This window comes from Drechmeria coniospora, chromosome 01 (assembly GCF_001625195.1).
Source record: "Drechmeria coniospora strain ARSEF 6962 chromosome 01, whole genome shotgun sequence".
Taxonomy (NCBI): domain Eukaryota; kingdom Fungi; phylum Ascomycota; class Sordariomycetes; order Hypocreales; family Ophiocordycipitaceae; genus Drechmeria; species Drechmeria coniospora.
Window position 1 is genome coordinate 8,815,611 of NC_054389.1, and position 16,851 is coordinate 8,832,461.

The 16,851-nt window shown below is 56.2% G+C and overlaps 5 protein-coding genes across 5 annotated transcripts; all 5 read left to right on the top strand.

The window, feature by feature from the left end:
• Positions 1-2,442: 2,442 nt before the first annotated feature.
• Positions 2,443-3,201, top strand: DCS_02326 (calcipressin; the record flags this gene model as incomplete). Its single annotated transcript, XM_040799654.1, has 1 exon — positions 2,443-3,201. One exon carries the CDS (start codon positions 2,443-2,445, stop codon positions 3,199-3,201), a length of 759 nt encoding a protein of 252 aa, XP_040660537.1.
• Positions 3,202-3,984: 783 nt separating this feature from the next.
• On the top strand, positions 3,985-4,947 carry DCS_02327 (uncharacterized protein; the record flags this gene model as incomplete). The annotated part of the gene is made up of 1 exon (XM_040799655.1): positions 3,985-4,947. One exon carries the CDS (start codon positions 3,985-3,987, stop codon positions 4,945-4,947), a length of 963 nt encoding a protein of 320 aa, XP_040660538.1.
• Positions 4,948-5,911: 964 nt separating this feature from the next.
• DCS_02328 (uncharacterized protein) lies at positions 5,912-7,092 on the top strand (the record flags this gene model as incomplete). The annotated part of the gene is made up of 2 exons (XM_040799656.1): positions 5,912-6,400; positions 6,484-7,092. 2 exons carry the CDS (start codon positions 5,912-5,914, stop codon positions 7,090-7,092), a joined length of 1,098 nt encoding a protein of 365 aa, XP_040660539.1.
• Positions 7,093-8,269: 1,177 nt separating this feature from the next.
• DCS_02329 (putative beta glucanosyltransferase) lies at positions 8,270-9,716 on the top strand (the record flags this gene model as incomplete). The annotated part of the gene is made up of 3 exons (XM_040799657.1): positions 8,270-8,390; positions 8,446-8,657; positions 8,718-9,716. 3 exons carry the CDS (start codon positions 8,270-8,272, stop codon positions 9,714-9,716), a joined length of 1,332 nt encoding a protein of 443 aa, XP_040660540.1.
• Positions 9,717-11,786: 2,070 nt separating this feature from the next.
• On the top strand, positions 11,787-15,201 carry DCS_02330 (MYB DNA binding protein; the record flags this gene model as incomplete). Its single annotated transcript, XM_040799658.1, has 5 exons — positions 11,787-11,835; positions 11,909-12,285; positions 12,350-12,911; positions 12,981-13,496; positions 13,550-15,201. The coding sequence occupies 5 exons, from the start codon at positions 11,787-11,789 to the stop codon at positions 15,199-15,201; spliced, it is 3,156 nt and encodes a 1,051-aa protein (XP_040660541.1).
• Between the last annotated feature and the right edge of the window lie 1,650 nt (positions 15,202-16,851).

Sequence of the window (16,851 nt, forward strand, 5' to 3'; positions counted from 1 at the left end):
GCAAGTACAATCGAGGCTCGATCGGCATGTGTAACGTTTCCATGTCCTGACGATATGCCATGATAAGGTTTGAGACAAGGGTGGATAGCTACAGGTTCCAGCCCGGGTGAATGCCGCGAGCTGGTGGGAGAGATGCCGAGCCGTTCGCCAAGCCGCCGCGAACGAGTTTGCGGGCAGAGGTGCTGCGTGGTGCCGGATTTTCTTACTCCTCGCCCCGCTTGGTCTGCCGTGACGGACGCAGGTCAGCGATGTTGGTGGCGGAGGCGGAGCAGATATGCCAAGAGGCCTGCCGATGGGTGCATCGTTAGATTCGATTGCATGGGCATGGCCACCATTGATTGCATTGGCCGGGACTGGAAGGGGGGCAGGCAGGAGGGCAGTGGAGGAGGCGTGGTTTGCCATTGGGCCGGAGTGATTGATGTTTCTGGGGGACGATGATTGCGATGCTTGCAGGCGGCACTGATGCTCGTGCTGTAACGCCGCCTAGACTGATTTGCCGCAGGCGGCTGTGTTGCAGGGGAAAAGGTCATGCGTACCTGACCTTGGGACGCTGCAAAGCGGCACGGGCACGGAGAAAGCACTAGGAAAAGTACTGGGACAGGCACAGCCTTGCTTGGAGGTACGTACAGAAGTACAATTTCGGATGCTTTTCACCACTCCGTACTCTGTACTTACCTAGTACTTAGCTGTACTGACACGCCTAACTGTACTCCGTACTTGCAATTACCTACTTGTACATGTGCAGGTACTCCGTGCTGCTCGATAGGAGGATTATGTGTGTAACATGTAACAATAATTACTATGTGCTTGTGCACTTTGCACTTGCACTGTAATAAAGCACAATACTCCGTATGAATTACAAGCATTACTCCTTCGACAACCACTACGCTACTGGTAGAAACTAGTCCGAGGTAGGGTTAGGCGATGGGGTCTCACATAGGATGAGGCATCCAACCACTTGTCTCGTTACACTTATTCATACTATTCCCGCGCGAGTCGTCGTCCTTTTCTCCTGCAAGTACATGATTGACAGTGAGGAGGACGGACGGGCACTTGTTGGGCGAAGTCCCGTTCGTGGAACTACTTGCGCATCATTCATGGTGCAATGGCGAGATGGCGAGACCTGGCTGAGTGCGGGCGTAGTGGCTGTTGGCGGCTGGTGCGGTGGTGAAAGCGGCAGCCAGTGACTTCTCTGGAACACGCATCAATTCCTATCCAAGACAGCTGCTCCTTATTCATCACCAAAGCACGTCATGGCATCCCGAAAGCGCACACCGCAGGCGACCTGTCTGTCTGACGGTCAACTGTTCGTCTCTCTGTCAGACGAGGCGGCCCAATCATGCTGGTAAGGCGGCGTCAGGCTTCAGCCGCAGCACTACAGTGAACGACCCCGGCGGCAAAGGCGGCGGTGGCGACACCCCCCATCTCAGGCGCTTCATCGAGCCCGAACCGAGTTGAGCCCGATTCCTTCGACTTGAGCCGTCCGCGACCGTCTTGGCAAGCGATGAGCGGTGTTGGAGGTGATGCTTGCCCGCCAAACGCAGCAGAATTGTGGATAGGAAAACAAAACACAGCCACGATGGGCAGCTCGAGTAGTCTGCTGCTGCGGTAGGACAACGAACGGGCCAAGTGGTCATTGTCTACCTACCTTTATGGCATGTCTATTGTCAACTGCCACTTTGGGGCTGTGGGGAGGCGCTCCACTCCGAGGCCGCCTGCGGCCTGCCCCTCCCTCCCTCGCTTCTGTGGTCCCTCGTCCGTCAACCAGTCAGTCGGTCGGTTGCGTTGTGGAATTCGTTCAGGGCCTGGCCACCAGGATTTTGCTAGTGTACAAGTACTTGGCCATGGTAATGCTTAGCATCTGGCCGCAAGCAAGCCCCTCCGGGTACAAGGTACCGAAGTACTACAGTACTTGTACACTTACTCACAGCACGGAGCACAGGGCACTGCACAGTGCTGTACTGTATTATTGCGGCATGGAAGCACGGACACAGAACTTTCCATCAGCAACCCCCCCCACCTCAGCGTCGCCGCCGCCACCTTCGCTTCTTCCTCATAAACTCCCTCATCGGTCCTGCTTACAGCTTTCTTTCGCATCCCCATCTCCCTCCCTCTCTTCCTCTCTCACACAGACAGACCGACACACATACACACACACACACCCACTCACTCGCACCGCGCCAGCATCCTTGTCGAGCATCTCGATACCCAGCATATTCCTTCTGACGTCGGGCGCATGAGACGGCACTGCACCGCCACGCTACGATAGCACACCCGATAAGCTGGTCGTGACCTGTCGCAACCCAACGACATCCATCCTGCAGATAAACAACCCAACGCCAGGTTGAAATCCCCTCGGACCGTCCTCGTTGCTCCTCCCGCAACAGCTCGAGCATCTCTTCCATTTCTCTCCCATCATACCGTCAGACCCGCACCGACACAATGGAGCCGACGCCTCGTTCGTCGCGATCATCCTCGTCCGCTTCGCGGAAATTCAACCTTACGCTCGACCTCACCAACCTCCCTCCGCCGACGCTGCCTACGGCCCCGTCCAACACGCTCCTCTTCACAAATCTCAACAACGTCGACACATTCCGACCCGACAACCTGCAAACGATCCGAGATCTCATCTCCCTGACGGCGCCCATCCACGCCTTTGCCCCGCTCAAATCTTTCCGCCGCATCGTCGTCTCCTTCTTCCACATCGATGCCGCCGTCGCCGTGAGGCAGCTGTGGGATGGCGAGGCCGTTCTCGGCGAGCGGCTCAAGATCTACTTTGGTCAGAACACGTCTTTGGAAGCCAAGGACGAGCATCTCGCCCTTCCCGACGCCGGCAAGCTCTTTTTCATCTCGCCCCCTCCGAGCCCTCCGCACGGCTGGGAGATGCGTCTCGAGGATGCGCCCAACAAGATGGTGCATGCCAACGATCTCGCCGACGCCCTGGCCAACCTCCGCCACCAAAACGGTGCGCCCGACTCGCCGCTGGGTTCCCTCGACGGCATCTCCCCCGGCGGCCAGGGAAGGAGTCGCAGCCCGACGCTCATCTACCACCCGGAGGAGAACGGGAACAGTCCGGATTTGCCGGCCGTCATGGTCGAGGACATGACAGACGATTGCGGTGAGATGAGCCCGATGGATAGTTGTCGACCAATCATGGCCCACACTGCACGGCCGCCGATCGAGTTGATGCGTGGCGCGTGACGCAGCCTTTGTTCGATCGACTGCCCGGTCTTGGCGCCATCGAGACGCAGGGAAACACCCTGGCCGGCGCTTGTAAATACGTTGGCGTTTGCTGGAGTTCTTCGGAAGCGATGTTGATGTTTTATTGTCTGTTTCTGTTTTCCAAGACCGCACTCGATGGAGACGGAGACGGCATTGGATGCTTTGATTTGGATTCCCTTTTTGGGGGTAGAGAGTGCGCTCCGGCCTGGGATTGTGCCTGCTTGTACACGGTCTATTATGGGAGACTTCGTCGCTCTCCCTCGCCCTGTCTGCTGCCGTTCATGACAGCCGTGCAGAGAAATGAGTACCAGTACATAGTTGTCAACACCACCGTCTAGTTGCCTCACGGTTTGCAGTACAATGCTTCCAGCGCCTGTTCATGAAGGCCCGCCGGCTTCTCTCTATGACTTGGTAATTTGCGTTTTGGAAACCGGAAAATGAAACTGCCATGCTCACCAGAGTCACCTGCTGAGGTGTTATTACTGCCAAAGGACGGACGATTGGACGATTCGGTCGGGCAAACGGGTCAGGTTTTCTCCGCCACAGCCGTCTGAGCCCCACCACAAGACCCCTGCTCTACTGTACAGTACATACTCCATACTGTACGAATGTACTTTCACTTACCCTCGAGCAAGGCAATCCAAGGCCGAAATTCATTTCGAAGCGTCGCAGCAACGGAGTTGACTCGACTTTTCACCCGACAACAAACAATATCTTGGACCATCACCACTGCACGCCCCCACGCCGACAAACGTGCTAGCCATGAGCTGCTCCTGTCGGGCCACGCCATGGAGGATCTTTGTCCAGGGACTGTCGCAGGTGCATAGGGTTGACGCTGCGCCTCTGACCCGTTCCATCCCCTTTGCGTCGACGCTTCGCCAGCACGCGGCTGTGCAAGCTACGTCGATTGCTGCGCCGCCGCAGGGACGTCGATTTCACACAGTCAAAGGACATATGCAGGGTCTGGAAAATACAGCGGCCGCGGTGCAAAGAGTGGCAGGGGACGAAGTTCCGACGGCAACCTCGCACGACGTGCTGAGCTCCTCACAACGGGACATGGGTGAAAAGAAGCCGCAACCACAGTCGCAGCATCAGCCGCAAGTCAGGAGACAATTGCGAGCCCCGAGGAGGAAAGATGTAACGGTCGAAGGTGGGCCCGCGTTGGAAATGGCAGCGTCGGACAGCCAGCCGAATATCAAGCAGCGTCGAAAGGCTCAGGCAAACGTGCCTCCCCTTGTTGAGATGGGCAAGAGCGAACCGATCAAGACGGAGCGAGAGAAATGGCAAACACAGAAGGCGGCGCTGAAAGAAAAGTTCCCCGAAGGATGGAAGCCGCGCAAGCGGCTCTCCCCAGACGCGCTCGCAGGCATCCGGGCCCTCAACGCGCAGTTTCCCGACGTCTACACAACAGAGGCTCTCGCCGACAAGTTTCAAGTCTCGGCCGAGGCCATCCGCCGAATACTCAAGAGCAAGTGGCAGCCGTCAGTCGAGGAGGAGACGGACCGGCAGGAGAGGTGGTTCAAGCGTGGCATCCAAGTCTGGGAGCGCCAGGCCGCCCTGGGTATCAAGCCGCCAAGGAAGTGGCGGAGGGAGGGCATCGTGCGCGACCCGGAATACCATGAGAAGACCAGAAAGGCGTCCGAGAGGGAACGTCTGTGGGAAGACAAGGAGAACAAGAAGTACAGCGAGCACAGGGCGAGAACGCGGAGGGCCGGCGGTCCATGATGGAACGTAGCAAGGCCGGACATGAACCGGACGGATTGCATGTATTCTTGATGGCGGTCGAGCTGGGTGCAAACGGGTCTTCGCCCGCTGGCCAATATTCTCATTACCACGGATTCCTTGACGATTCTAGTCATTGCTCATTGTCTGTACTTGCATGACCACACACTCCTCGGGAGTTGGAATCCTCTCGCACGGTCGCGGTGCGGCAATGTCACATTTGCAACCTGTGAGGTTTGACAGGAATCAAACCTGGTTCAATGTTTGTTCCGCCAAGGGACACACACTGTAAGTACATGTACATGCACAAACAACATGTACATAAGTAGAGTGCTACTTGGAATATTACCTACTTACTTACATGCCTCTTACTTACAAGTTCTCGGAGCTCCCTTCGTACACCTCATAATACTTGGTACCTAGTGATAGTCCGTCCGTACAAAGTACTAAAATGTACAAACATACTCCGTACACACAAGTGCTTCCTTACTGCACTCCGTACGGAGTCCAGTAAGGAATATTAATAGTACTCGTAAGTATGCACTCGTACTTATGATACATGTATTCCATGGATTTGCACCGACGTAGCCATGCCATCGAACAGGGGTCCAAAACAGGAGCTTGCTCCAGCTTGTATGTGCCAGGGTCACGCCGTTGCATGGTGGGGTTCCGCACCACCAACCAACCCTCATAAACAACATGAACACCTTCTTTTCGAGCTTCACCACTTCTACCGTTCCCTCACCTCTCCCACACGTCACTCCTTGAACACTCGGCACCTCGGAGAGTTGGATTGACGCGGTGTTGAAAGCCGAGGCGGACACCAGGATTGCAAGCCGGGCCCGTCGTTCTCACCATCAAACCTTGGGCTCAGCTCGGCCTTGGAACATCTTCGTAGTTTGCCCCTTGGCTTGCTCAGCATCACTTGCTCACGTCACTTACGAGAGCATCGCCCCGTCATCCCAAGATGGTGGCCGCACGACCCACCTCGGCCAGCTATCCTCATCCGCCGCAGCGCGACTCCTGGTTCGCGCCGCTGTCCATTGACCTCATCGTCAAGGTTCTCAAGGTCACGCTGCTGCACCCATTCGTATGCTGCCTGATCCCACTCTGCCTGCGGGCGCGGACGGTGAAGTGGGATGCGCCGCCGATGGTCGCCGCCTTTGCCTGGGCCGCCTTCGTCTCCCTCTGCTGGTTGGGGCAGGCGGTGAATGAATGTGTCGCTCACGGTCGGCCTCGTGAGGTGGACCTGAGCGAGGAGGTCATCGTCGTCACCGGCGGAGCCAGTGGGCTCGGTCTGCTCGTTGCCGAGGTGTACGGCATCCGCGGCGCAACGGTGGCGGTGCTGGACGTCAATGATATGGAGAATGGCGAGGCGCGGGGCGTGACCTTCTTTCGCTGCGACGTGGGCGACAGGGAGCAGGTCGCAAACGTCGCCGCCAAGATCGAGCGCGAGGTGAGAGCGTCATCCGCCAAGGATCCTTGACAGGCCATGGCATGGGTTGGAAATGGATCGGCTGGCTAACGGCACAACTTCAGCTCGGCACGCCGACCGTCCTCGTCAACAACGCAGCCATCGTCGTCGGCAAGTCCTTCCTCCACCTCACCCTCGACGACATCGACGCCAGCCTCGGCACGAACCTCCTTGGCCCCTTCTATTGCCTCAAGGCCTTTCTGCCGGCCATGATTCGCTCTGGCCGCGGCGGAACAGTCGTCAACATCTCATCCGTCATCGGCCACCTCGGCGCCGCACGGCTAACCGACTATGCTGCCGCCAAGGCCGGCATCACGGCCCTGCACCGCTCGCTGTCGGCCGAGCTGCGCGAATCCCACCCCGAGATACGCACCGTTCTCGTCACGCCAGGCCAGCTGAGCACCCCGCTCTTCTACGGCGTCCAAACGCCCAGCAGCTTCTTCGCCCCTGTCGTTGAGCCTATCGAGGTGGCCAAGGAGATCATAGCTGCCATCGACACCGGTGCGGGCGCGACGACGGCCATGCCATTCTACGCCCGCTGGGTGGACTGGTACAACGTGCTTCCAGCGGGCATCCAGCGTCTCGCACGGCACATCTCGGGCATCGACTGCGGCATGAGCACGTTCGTCGGGAGGAGCGGGAGGGAAGGCGGCGCCAACCGAAAGGACCTTTGAAGCAACGCTGGCGTTGCGATGAGCGTTGCTTCATGACTCTCGGCACTGATAGACACGTCAGCAGCATCCATACACCGTCCTTTCTCGGCATCTCTTGATCTCTCTCGAAGTCTCACCATTTCTGCATGTGTCTCTCCAGTGACTGGCGGTTTGTAACACCGGTCCATGGACGCGGTAGATGGAGCATATTGTCCCGAAAGGTCCTTCCCTCCTTGCGACTCTCGGTGTCGTCATTGCCCTCGAGGCCATGCAAAGAGTGATGCCATAGAGTGATGCCATGGTGATCACATGCAAACCGTGGCTACCGATTTGGCCTGCCCAGCCTCGAGATCCTCGTCGCACGAAGTTGCATGCCTCGTACGCCATGGAACAAACCGCTGCTGCACGCCATGCTGATGAGGGATGCGCCGCAGGCACAGGTCGTGAATGAATGACTGATGCACAGCATGTTCATGAACCAATCGCCTGCCGCCTGATGGTTGATCTCGACATTACCTGGGTAATGGAACGTGGAACGCTGCAGCTGTTTCCCTCGACGATGTCACAGCGTCAAGGTAGGTTGATGAGCTCCTGCAACCAGCTTACGGGTGCAACCGGGAACCTTCCCATTCCCTGCCGGAGCGTGGTGGCTAGATGACTGACAATTGACAACTGCGAGGTACGAAGACCTTGCCTCTTGCGATGGTGGAACTGACCTGGTTGCTGGGAAGCGGTGAATCCGCACAACGGTACCCCCTCCCGCTCCTTTTTGAATCTGATCTGGCCTGCCACAACAGTGGCCAAGCAGTTAATCGGGAAGCATATTATAGCTGGGGCCCTGAACGTCGCTGCCCGTGTTGCTCTGTATGTTGCTTCGTACCTGCCTGGTTCCCAATTCCACCCGAACACTGCCGACACCACCTCGCCGCCCTCTTCTGTCCTCATTTCCAGACCTCTTCCACCATCGTCCTATTCGCTTTGGCTCGTTCTCTGTTTGGGATCAATTCGTGACAATTGATGTTGCTTCGTCTGCCTCCCAGCTGGACATCAGAACCGCAGTCGCTCGACCTGCTCACCGTGGCCTGCTCACCCTTCACCTCGTGAGAGACTTTCTCAACTTCCTGGCTTCTCACTTCCATTCTCGGAAGAAATTTTGCAGAGAGGACCGGTCCGAGTCTGTCAAGAAATCAAGAACGAAATGGCCAGAATCTCGCTCTTGGCCGTCCTCGGCTTGATCGCTTCGGCTGCCGCCCTCGATCCCGTGGAAGCTTGCGGCAACAAGCTCTTCACCAAAGACGGATCGCAGTTCTTCATCAAAGGTCTGCTACTATCCGCGGCACATCTTCGTCTTGATGTCGATGCTGATCGAGCTAGGCGTTGCCTACCAACTCCTGCCAACGGATCCTCTCATGGACGCCGATCAGTGCACCTTGGACGCTGGCCTCATGAAGGACCTCGGCGCCAACACGATTCGAGTCTATCATGTCAACGCCAGCGCGAATCACGATGGCTGCATGAAGGCCTTTGCAGACGCCGGCATTTACGTTCTTGTCGATATGGACACCTTCGACACTTACATCGAGCCAGTTAGTATCCCCCAAGTCTGCCCGCAACTTCCAAACACTGACACGACGATGGAATCGTAGGTGGAGCTTTGCTGGAACGTCACGCAGTTCGATAAATATGCCCAAGTCATGGACGCGTTCCAGAAGTATGACAACACCTTGGGTCTCTTCGTGGGCAATGAAAATATCGCCCAGAAGAAAGACTCCCCTGTCGCCCCCTTTCTCAAGGCAGCTGCGCGAGACATGAAGGCGTACAGAGACTCAAAGGGCTATCGGAATATTCCCATCGGCTACTCGGCTGCTGACATCAAGGAGCTTCGTCCCATGCTACAGGACTATCTCACCTGCGGTGGCAACGCATCCGAGTCGGTGGACTTCTTCGGCATCAATTCGTACTCGTGGTGCGATCCCAGCACCTATCGAGATTCCACTTACGACCAGCTTCAGCAGTACGCACAAAAGTTTCCCGTGCCCATCTTCTTCACCGAGACGGGATGCATCATACCCGGACCACGCCAGTGGAACGACCAAGACGCCATCTTCAGCAAGCCCATGGTGGACGACTGGAGTGGTGCCATTGTCTATGAGTGGATCCAGGAACAGAACAACTACGGCATCATCACGTACGGCGGCCCCCCCGTGAGTGAAGTGACGCAGTACGATGGCGCCGTAGCCGATGGTTACTTTCGCAAAGGAACCCCGACGCCAAGGAACCCTGATTTCGACAATCTGAAGAGCAAATGGGCCGGCATTCACCCACAAGGCGTTCGCCGCGCCGACTACGACCCCCGGGGAGTTTCGACACGCCCCTGCCCGTCGTCCACGTCCGGTGGTTGGTGGGAGGTGGATGGAAACGTCAAGCTTCCCACCATGGGCGGCTTCAGAGCCGGCACCACCGTTACGGCTGTGCCAAGTGGCAACCCGGAGCCCAGCCTGGCCTCGGGCTCCTTCACCGAAATCCAAAACCCAACGGAGACGGCCAAGGCGAGGGATCGAAACGCGGCCGCGGCCGACAGGAAATTGGCAACAATTGGCGCCTGCGTGGTTGCACCTGTGCTTGCCCTTGCCATCTTTCTGTAGAGATGCAAATTACTCGCTCCTTGTTGTTGGCTTTGTTCCCCTAGAGTCCACCATGGCCTTGACATTTGATATCCTTCTCTCAGCACCTTCTCATGCGGGTTCATGTATCACCTGTTTTGTTCTGTTCAAATTCAAGATTGGCATTCGGAATGAGAGAGGCGACGGTACGCATAATGGCGATGAGGACAAGGATGGGTGGATGGACGGGCCTGAGAACCATTAATTCAATGCTACCTTGGTTCCCGTTGCGTAACCATGTGCGTTGACTTGGACGGCAGGCATGTCATGTAATTATATTTCAGGCATTTCTGTCCCACGAAAAAAATGCGAATACAGCATAATCAAATTGGGAAAGGCCGGTGCATGCAGTTGGTTGGGTCGAATCAGTCGAGATCTGTTGTCTGGAGCAGTACGCTTGGCTTCCCCCTCAAAACCTGACATAACCGCCCAGAAATGGTCGATGGCAGGTGTTCTCGTCCTCCACGCCACGCGGTCCATTGGTTGGACACATCATCATCGTAGTCCCGATCGCTTCGTCGTACCCAAGGGCAAGCTCTGACTTGAATTTGTCCCTTGTGCCGTCTCGCTGGATGAACATGAAGACGACGCCAACTATTATCACGGAGGTGAAAGTGATCAGGAGAAGACCGATGATGAAATATCGCAGCCGATAGTTGTATTGGTGGTCTCGAGCGCCCCATGGGATGCGTGTGTGGGTTGGACATTGCGACTTGTCCCTCAACATCGTCGACTTGTCGTTGCCTATTATCGTCGGAGTTCGAGCTGAGGTCAAGCACTTGTCCGCCAGGAATATGAATGAATTACTGGAACAGAACAGGAGTAAATCGAAGGCTGAATGTTGGAGCATGATGGCAGTCTTTAGGTGCCGGCGACGGGTCACGAGCAGTGCTTTAATTATCGCAAGACTTCGAGATAAAGGCAATGCGGAATCCATGGCGCTGGATGCTTCTCCAATATTTTGCGGCAGGCAGGTGCGTGCCAATCTCCGCGTTCTTGGATGAGTAGGACCTGGGTTTAGGTGGTTCCTGCACGCTGGCCGATGAGGCTCATGTACCTCATTCGCAATTACCGTGAGGATGGCAAGGATCTCGAGACGTAACATGGTCAAAAATGAAGGAATTTCCAAGGAGCAACGAGTGCAATTTCAGGGCACAAGAGCATGTGACGCACAGCAGAAGGCATGCCCGCCTTAAAATGAGCACATTGAGAAGTCGCTAGGGAATGAACATGACAAACTTTGAGACCTGGCGAGCAGCAGTCCAGGGCAGATTGGGAACAACGTCTTGGGAATTTCGAGTGAGTGGAAAGAAGTATCAGTATGATAGGCTAACTGTGGCCCTTATTTTCAACTCTTTTCTCGCTCCCCAGTTCGAGATCCGAGGTTGAGGGGGAAGCAGACAGCCAACTACTTGTACGTGCATATACACTAGGCTTCAGACATCACGAACTACTAATAAGTACTAAGTATTAGTTGCAGACGGATCCTATGGCATAGCATCAGAATGTCACGCTGACTAATACCGCTAGTCCTAATTCTGCCACGGCGGAAAACTTTCCTCCGCTGATGCTGTGACGGCTATTAGAGCGTTTGTCGGAACAGCAGGCTTTTCAATCAGTCCTATGGCAAATCGCATGCAGAGCGAATCTAATCCAATTTGAAGTGCGACTTTGGACTGCCAATTTTCCTGCTATCGGTCGAGATCGAGATAGAGCTATTTCCAGCTGACGCCTCGGCGACGATGACAAAGTGTGGCCATTTTTTAATTCGGCATTGACAATATTATTTTCAGCAGGCAATTTCTCATGCTGTGAGCATTGTGTATCAACGACGGCAGAATTTTGGGGCAAGATATAAGGGCAGCCGTGGCGGTTCTGACTCAGCAAAATTTCTCCGACCGCCCGCGGTAGGAAGTTCATCGGAGGCCCGCTCTATCTACGGACCTAAGATCAGTTTAAGTGCCAACAGTTCATGTTCATCGCGCAACCGACTCGTCATTCTGCTCACACACACATGTCCTCACCGCCGCGGTAAAAAGGGCAATTGGCATCATGGCCGAGCCGGCGCACGCGGAGGCTTGCGCTCCCGACTCGGCATCGGGTAGGTCACCGCCATCCCCCTTCACCCTCCCTGTCCCTCGGCAACATGCTGACGTCGACATCTTGCTGCCTAGACATCAAGCAAGAGCACTACGCTCCTTTCCCCGACGGGCTCGACTTTAGCCTCTCGCCCGATATCGCCTTGAAGCGATCGTTCGATGAGGTTGGCGTGGGCGCAACCGAAAGCCCGGAAGCGAAACGAACCAAGGTAGAAGTGCATGCCGACGAAGATTCCCTCGAGGACGGCTTGGCACTGCTCGTCCAGAATGCGCTCTCCAACGTTGGCGATCTCGTCGACCAGTTCAGCCGCATGCCCGACGTGCCAGAGACCCCAGCCATGCCGACGAATACGGACGTGCCCGCCTTGGACATTGTGAAGCCTCGAGCCCTCTTCTCCTCAGACCCGCAAAGGTATATTCAAGAAGTGAATTTGCATGCCCTCGGCAACCTTGTACGTCTCCGCCGCGGAATCTTGGCGTCTCTGTCTCTGGCTGACCACTTACCCGACACCGCAGGCCCTCTCTCTCCTGCTCGTCATGGTGCAGCCGCCGCTCGACGAGACAATAAAGAGCATACGAAATGCCGAATCCTGCCACGGCCGCTCCTATCGTCAACTCAAGCAGTCTTTTGAGCAGACCAGAAGACTCTACTCGCCGAAGCCTGTTGTTTCGGCCAACGAGCTCGATATGCACGACGCCAACTCCGCCGTCTTGCTCGAGCTTGCCAATCTGGCCCAACTTGGATCCTGGCTTGTCGAAGGTTGCCAGTCCTCGCTCGACGAAGCCGACGAAAACTTCTTGGCCATGTTCGGCTGCCAAGTGTCGGACCTACCGGCCGGCATGGAAGAGCTCTACCTTGGAATCATGACTCAAAGAGCCGTCGAATCGCTCGTCGGGAAGCAGCCGGAAAAACCGTCGGAAGAGGTTCTCGGAGAGATTCTGATGTCGGGGCTCGAGGACAAGCTACGAGGCCAGCACGGGGGTGATGAGCTCACATCAGCCGATCAGCAATTTGTGTCGACGGTTCAGTCTCGAAAAGAGACTCTGCAGGGGGAGGCTGAAGAGCAGCCGGAGCCGAGTTTGTCAACCTCTCGACCTGGCGTATGCGACTGAGAAGGGAAGCAATGCTGACAGAGCCACATTCTAGCTGCGTTGAGGGAAAAACATCCCTTGGAGGGGTTGTTGCGAACATACGCCCAATATGTCAAGAAGAGACTTCGGTCCGTATCGGAGCTGGCCACCAAGTTTGGCATTTTGCTGCAAGTCGAGGACGACCCCACCATCGAAGAACCCGAGCCGTCGTCGGTTGAGCATGTCGATCACGTTGCTGGCGTCGATGTCGATGTCGATTTGGACGACCTTTCGTCATTTTTTGAGAAGACGACATCCGGCCTCGTGCAAGATGCACTAGCTGGGCTCGCAACATCGGAGGAGGGCAGCGCAGCAGCACCGGCGACCGATGGCGCTCCACACTCGGCCGAGCAGACGAATGGAGAAACGAAGATGGAGGGTTCCTCTGGTCAGACCAATGGCAAGGTCGACCTGATGACCGACTACAAGGAACTGGAGGCGCTGGTCGCCGAGAGCACGTCCAACTACGTCAAGACGACCCTTCACGGTCTTTCGCCTGTTCCGTACCAGCCAACCGTTCCTCAGAGCACAAGTGAGTGTTGTCGGTCGCGATGGTTCCCTGATGCGATGCTGACGCCTGCATAGCCGAGTCTATGGCCAGTCAGCTGCCGTACCTGCACCAGCTGCAGCAGCATCAAGCGCAGAACCCCTACTATGCCACGTACGCGCAGCCGGCACCCGAACCGCAGGCTCAACCGCGCGCGCCCGGAGAAAATTTGCCGCCGCATCAGTCGTTTCCCAGCGCCATCTTGTATGACAAGGCCCGGCAGGCGGCGCTGTCCAAGTCATCGGCACACACGAGGAGGGAAGGACTCCATTCGACTCGTCGACCATGGACCCAGGAGGAAGAGAAGGCTCTCATGGCGGGGCTAGACATGGTCAAGGGTCCGCATTGGAGCCAGATATTGACACTGTTCGGACCGAGCGGCACCATGTCCGACATACTCAAGGACCGTACGCAGGTGCAGCTGAAGGACAAGGCCCGAAACCTGAAGCTCTTCTTTCTCAAGACAAATTCGGAGATGCCCTACTACCTGCAGGCCGTCACGGGCGAGCTTAAAACCAGAGCGCCGACGCAAGCTGCGAGAAAAGAGGCCGAGGAGCGGGCCCGGCTGACCTCGGAGGAGGACCAAGCCAAGCTGCAAGGCATCATGGCCCTCGCCGGTGGCCTGCAACATCCACCGCAGGACAGGTCGTCGGGCAGCCCTGCGATCGGCACAGGCTCCAACGCCGTGCCAACGCCTGGTCAGGCAGCTGCTGGCCAACAGACAGCCTCGGTTGCGCAACGTAACCAGCACGCACCGGCGCAGGCCACCGCTGCGCCGAACGCATCCCCAGCTCAGGCAGCGAGGCTCGGGGTTCAGGCGACGACGCAGCAGGTCCTGCAGTCGATGCCCTTGGCTCCTCTGCGACCACACACCCAGAGCCATAGACCACCACAGCCGCAAGGATACGGGAACCAGCCGCTTCACCACCAAGCAACTCATCACTACCTGACGCAGCAGCAGCAGCAGCAGCAGCAGCAGCAACGTCAACCTGTTGCCCAGCCTAGTCCGTCACCTTCTGTCCCTCACGCGTCTCCAGGGTCTCGCATTCAAGCTCAGAATGGAACGCAGTTGCAAATCGAGACGCCAGCGCAGGCACAGACACAGTCGCACATGGTAGGCCAAGTCCCAGCTGCCGTTCCAGCCCAAACACAAGCTCGCGCCCCGATCGAGGTCCAGACAACCCCTGTCCAGAGCCAGGGCCATGGTCAAGCTCAGGCCCAACCTTTGTCGCAATCGCAACCAGCTCAGGCCAAGACGCAAAACCAGGCGCAGGCCAGCCAGAGACAGGAACAAGGACCATCCCTTCCGTCACAGCAAGCACCATCGCAACCACAACAAGGCCAGAATGCAGGGCAGCAGGGTGGGCCTACCAACCAAGGTCGGAGCCTGCAGACGACAGACCAAAAACAGGTCGCACAGAGCAACTCGGCAACACCAGTGGCCGCGGCCCACTCGCACGCGCACGCGCATCCGCAGGCTCAAAACCCGCAAGCCTCCGCGTCCAATGCACAGCAATCTCCGCAGGCTCAGCATACCGCCTCCGTGTCGTTGCCGACTCAAATGCCTCTCTCCGGTGTTCCAGCGGCGGAAGGGTGCAAATCAAAAGACGAGATGCAGCACAACGATAATGCTGCCGAGGCTGCCTTGCTCGAGGGCCTCCAAGCTGCCGTGGCGCAGAGTTTATCATGAGCTCCAAGCCGCCGTCCATGTGCTAGATGTTGGGTACCCCAGCTTTTTGTTTCGACCGTTTCGTACGACTTTATGAATGACCCAGCTCCCGGGAATAGGCGTACTGCATTTCGGGGCTACCGGGGCAGCTAGAGGTGATGTTGGTGTGCGGTTTTGTTCTATCATACTGTATGAAGCTGGAAGTATCTGGCCTGTCCGTTGAGTCATTTTTGGCAATCATGATACCATACAGCGAAGGAATATCGGAGTTTTGAGGCATCTTTTCACTCGTTCTACGAATTAGATAACATGGCAACAAGTCACAGGTTGTTGTTCGCGAGGCCAACACTTCATACATACCCATACCCGCAGCTTACTTTCTGAATAAGGGTGTGCCCATTCTGCTGCATCCGGTTGTTGTGTCATATCCAAGTATCGGATCGATCCTTCATTTGTCTCGGCCTTGTCCTTTGGGTTTGGCCACTTGTCGGTAGGATGGGCGGATGGCGCTCCGTCATATGCGCTTCCATATGCGCTTCATCCGTGCTAGTGCCCCTACTTCGGAGACAACGTGGTGCTGTGCTTCCCTCGCAAAACCCAAGCGTATCGTCAATTCCGACGAATCAGAGTACGCTTCCATGCACTCGGCAGCCTGTATTCATTTCGCCTGACTTGCGCAGAGATCCGAATGGCACGTTGGCGAAACGGCGTATCTATTTGGCCGTCTGCGAGGTAATGAGAGTGCGTGGCACCAATGTCAACGCCAGAAAGGCCAATCAGACTTTGGTGGAAAAGGGCCTCTAATAGATGTAAGCATACGTCCTATTATCCAAGTTGAAGAAACCACCAGGATTACATTCTGGATCCATGTCATGTCACGTCTGTTTATGCCTTGACGCCAAGGCAGCCGAGACTGTCGGATCATTGGATCACCGTCTATCACGATGGAGTACGGAGTATTACAGAGTACATACTCTTAAGTACATACAAGCAAGTGTAGATGGAGTAAGTACACCGTACAGTAGGTGTAAGTACATGTACAGTAACTACTTTGCGGTCAATACTTGCAGCACGAACAAGCTCTACTACTGAGATGAGTACCCGGTTCGGGCCGGCCTCCGGTCGCCCCACTTGCACTGTCTTGGCGGACACATCATCGGCGCGGCTGATTCATCCATGTCAATTACAGTAAGCAATTATTAATGCATGCACTTAACTACAATACCTGCATAACTGTACGGAGTATACGGAGTATCTACTCCGCAGGTTTGTCATATGATGCTACTGCATCACCTACATTGACACCTTCGCATACAGTACGCAAGGTAATATGCATATGACGTATGTGTATATGCGGTCGTGCCGAGCGGAAATGAAGCGACGGGGGATTCAGCGCTGGCAGTGTTTCGATTCATGGAAGCATCAACGGGTCTCCGGGTTCATTCCTGTAGGGAAGAACAATGCTCCCGCTCCCAATTGCAGTCCCGACTTCTTTGCTGTCTGCCCTATCCGCCTCCCTTCTTGCCATCGCAGGGTAGGTACTTGTACGTTGGCTGCTAGTACTGATACAGTACGGAGCACTGTAATCCGTATGGTACGGATGTTACCGAGCATCCCGATCATGAACGCGCAACATCAGGCCGTACCTGCCTTGCTGCGTGTGCAGTTGCC